Genomic DNA, 4,372 nt, shown 5'->3' on the forward strand with positions numbered 1-4,372 from the left:
ATCTCCTACCTACTAACCTCATCCCGCCCCCTTGACCTGTCCGTCCTCCCTGGACTGACCTATCCCCTCTCTAACTCCCCACCTACACTCACCTTTACTGGCTCCATCCCCGCCTCTTTGACCTGTCTGTCTCCTCTCCACCTATCTTCTCCTCTATCCATCTTCTATCCGCCTCCCCCTCTCTCCCTATTTATTTCAGAACCCCTTCCCCTCCCCCATTTCTGATGAAGGGTCTAGGCCCGAAACGTCAGCCTTTCTGCTCCTATGATGCTGCTTGGCCTGCATGGTCCGCAGTGTGTCAACTGACGGATGAAAAGCCATCACTTCATTGGAGAATGTTGGATACCAGGGACTCCAATTTTTCCTGGATCCACTCAATGGGAATTCTGAACTTGACACATAGATACATCATGTCACAGGTACAGCTCAACAATCATCCTACTGCGGGCTTCCCTCACCTCCCACTGTCTCATCGGCACCAAAGTACAGTCGGTAAAGCAATATGATCTCGATCCACCAAAAGTGGTAGACAACGACTGAAGTGACCAGTATCAACAGCGTAACTCCAAAGGCACATCCAAGTTCAACTGCGTAATTAGGAGCTGGTAACAAATGATAAAAGGTTGTTAGAAGGAAAACAAAAGTACAAAAATAACACCTTTAATACCCCCAGAACATCCAGAAGATCTTAATATAATTCAACTAAACCTAATGTGGAAAACAGTAAAAAGATAGGGCGACATGATGGCTCAGTGGTTAGCACTGCTGCCTTACAGCACAGGGACCAGGTTCAATTCCGCCCTCTGGAAACTGTCTGTGGGGAGTCTGCACATTCTCCCTATGTCTGGGTGCTCCAGTTTCCTCCCACAGTCAAAAAATGTGCAGGTTGGATGGATTGGCCATGGGAAATGCAGGGATAGGGTAGGAGATGGGTCTGGGTAGGATGCTCTTCAGAAGGTTGGTATGGACTCGATGGGCCAAATAGACTGTTTCCACACTGTATAGAATCTATAATTACAAACTTTTATTCATTCACCATATGGGCACTGCAGGCTAGGTGAGAATTTATTGCCTGTCCCTAATTATCTAGGGGATACTTTCAGGGTCAATCACATTGTGGTGGGTCTGGAGTCAGACGTAGGCCAGGCCAGGTAAAAGACAGCAATTTCCTTCTGCCTTCTTAATAGCCCTCTGAATAAACTTAAAATTGGTCCTTTGCACATTAGAGCTCATTGTCTAGGACCACTAACACTGTCATCTCTCATCAATTCTCCTAAACTCTATCCTCCATCTCACCACTCCTCTAGCCTCCACTCAGACCTCTCAAAACTCCTCATTGTTTTCAGAGATTGACTTTTTGTCAACTTGAAATGTTAACTTTGTTTCTGTCTCCATGGATGCTGCCAGACCTGTTAAGTACTTTCCGCTCCCATTTCAGATTTCCAAAGTCCATGGTATTTGCTTTTCCACTGAGCAGTTCACACTCCCTTGACTCTCATTCCAATGCCCTTTCTCCCTATCTTCGTTTCTTCAATGAAGTTAGCGATCCTGTGGAATCGCCAACATGGCAGACTCCAATTGATCAGGAAATTTAATATTCTGATGGGTAATTCCCCAGACCTGGAACGTCAAAGTATCAGAGAATTCAGAGGGCTCTGCTGCATTAAGTGAAAGAAGTTACTTAGGAGAAGTTCAACAATTAAAAACCTGAGTCTATATCCCAAGTAACTATTCAACGGATCCCCCCAACAACCTTACAAAACCCAAATCCAGACTGGACAGGACCTCTCTCTCCCCCCAGACCTGACAAAACTTCCCTCAATGCTCGGGCCCTCAGCGTCACATTCCCCACAACCCACCCCCACACCCCCAAACCCCCCCCGCCCCATTCAACACCTCAACCCACCCCTGCATCCAACAACACCTTCTCACCCCAGGAGCCCAACAGTCCCCGTCGATCACAAGATATTCCAAAGCCAACAAAGGATGTGTGAAGTGCAGTCAACAGTCTAAAACGCCTTGACCAATATGCACTCAGCAAGACGGTAAATGAACAAATAACTACTTTTCGTGATATTAGGGTCAGGGTGCCATGGACAACTCTTCTTTTTTCTTGGAAGGAGAGTTATCGGACCTTTTACCTCTACCTGAGCGGGGCAGACAGGATATTGGTGCAGCTTCTGCCTGAAAGATGGCAGTGCAACACTCCATCACTACTGACCTATGGGCAACATGGTAGCTCAGTGGTTGGCACGGTTACCCCACAGCACCAGGGACCCCAACCTTGGGTGACTGTGCAGACTCCATACAGATAGATATTCTCCCAGTGTCTGGTTGGGGTTCCTCCCACAGTCCAAAGACATGCAGGTTAGATGGATTGGCCATGTTAAATTGCCCCTTAGAGTCCAGGGATGTGTAGCCATGGTAGATGCAGGGTTATGGGGATAGGATAGGGCTTGGATCTGGGCAAGACGCTCTTCAGAGGGTTGGTGCAGAGTCAGTGGGCCAAATGGCCCCTTTTCACACTGTAGGAATTCTATTATTATAACTATGTGCTCATGTCCTTGAAATGGAACTTGAATCCATGATCTTGTTTTAGTGGAAAGAGCTTAAAAAGACTACACTAGAAATATTGCAGGCACTGAATCAGATTAAAGCGAGTAGAGAGCTAAGGTTCCCCAGCATGTTTTTAATAAAGGCTGGATACCTTTCCAGGCTAAAGTCACTTGTACACTGGTCAGGCCTTTGCTGTTTTGCCCAAAGCAGGTGTAGTTCCTTTGGAGGTCACTAGAGGTCATGATTTTGATGCTTATTGTGTTTGTAATGACTTTGTCCTTGAGCTTCAATAACTCTTCACTGCAACAAGAGGTGAGAATTAAGTATCCTGGTATTTACCAAGTCTGGGCTTCAGACCTGCTTCCTTTTCCTCTGTATCAAATAAAATATAAACAACACAGGAATGTTGGGTTTTGAACAAGTGGCATGTGTGTTTTGATCCATGTGCATGAGGAGGTTTAATCATCAACTTGTCAGTATTACTGAAGCCACAACTGTAAACCAGTATGTGTCAGAGAACAAACTTTCTTTTGATGTGGTCTTGCTCAAGCTTTCCTACAAAATCAAAACCGAAAGAACTGCAGATGCTGTAAATCAGGAACAAAAACAAAAAAGTTGCTGGAGAAGCTCAGCAGACCCTTCCTCAGGGTCACTGGACCCGAAACATTAACTCGGTTTTTTCCTTCACAGATGCTGCCAGACCTGCTGAGCTTCTCCAGCAACTTTGTTTTTCTTTCCTATAACTTTGTGTCTGTTGACACAGCAATTTGTCACAGTCTGACCACTAGGAGGTGGTGCGGAGCAAGTTGCTGAAATTTCTCTAACAACCCACATACCATCTTGCACAAGAATTTGCGTTGATCGATTTGATCACTGGCAATCTTATTTTTATTCAAAAATGTTGTGCTGAAAATGGTATTGCTTTTTTCAATTTGAACTAAATTTGATGTTTCTACGCAGATGTATTTGCATAAATATTCAATTAAATATTTCCTATTTTTCAGTGCAACAGGAAAGTGTCAATAATTCTTTAGTGTCCGGGAACGTGGTTTCTGAGGAGGGGTCTTATATACAAATAAATGCACTGGATGGAAGCTTTCCTTGGAAGAATCTTGAAGACAAAATGATTAGGACAATTTCTCCCTTCCCACAATGGTATTACTGCCATGTGCCCATTATAAAACCATAAGAAATAGGAATAGGAGTAGGCCATTCAGCTCCTTGAGTCTGCTCTTCAATAGGATCATGGCTGATCTGACAATCTTCACATCTGCTTTCCTGCCCTTTCCCTGTGACCTTTGATTCCTCTACTGATTAAGAATCTATCATAGCCTTAAATATACACAAGGATTCCACCCCCACAGTTTGCCATGGCAAGGAGTTCCAGACTCACCTCTGACAGAAGAAATTCCTCCTTGTCTCAGTCTTAAATTGCCCTTTAATATTGAGGCTGTGTCCTCTGGTTATAGACTGTCCATGAGGAGAAACAGAAGTAACTGTTGCCTCAAAAGTCATGTGCTTGTATTCAGCTAGGAGATTGTAACCTGAACAGCTCAGAGCTTGCTGCTTTTTAGCCTTACCATCACATACAGCCTATTGATGAATGTTGTTCGAAGGTCACCTGGATAACAGCCCTGAACTTGTGTGAAGATTGAAGAATACATTCTAGAGCATAACTTCAAACAACGTAAATCAATGATAACACAGCATTGAGCTGGAGGAACACAGCAGGCCAGGCAGCATCAGAGGAGCAGGAAAGCTGACGTTTCGGGTTGGGACCCTTCTTCAGAATTTCTGAATAAAAAACCTGAGTTAA

The 4,372-nt window shown here is 44.5% G+C and overlaps 1 protein-coding gene across 1 annotated transcript in view; it reads right to left on the reverse strand.

Annotated features, from left to right (window-relative positions):
* The window catches only part of LOC125484712 (interleukin-1 receptor accessory protein-like), a 131,142-nt gene that overhangs the window by 8,795 nt on the left and 117,975 nt on the right, over window positions 1-4,372 (reverse strand). The window contains exons 2-3 of the mRNA XM_048604536.1: window positions 2,708-2,856; window positions 459-602 (exon numbers count right to left, since the gene is read on the reverse strand). Coding sequence (XP_048460493.1) covers window positions 459-602; window positions 2,708-2,856 — 293 coding nt within the window. The remainder of the gene's footprint in view (window positions 1-458; window positions 603-2,707; window positions 2,857-4,372) is intronic.

Source organism: Rhincodon typus, chromosome 13 (assembly GCF_021869965.1).
Source record: "Rhincodon typus isolate 14 chromosome 13, sRhiTyp1.1, whole genome shotgun sequence".
Taxonomy (NCBI): Eukaryota; Metazoa; Chordata; class Chondrichthyes; order Orectolobiformes; family Rhincodontidae; genus Rhincodon; species Rhincodon typus.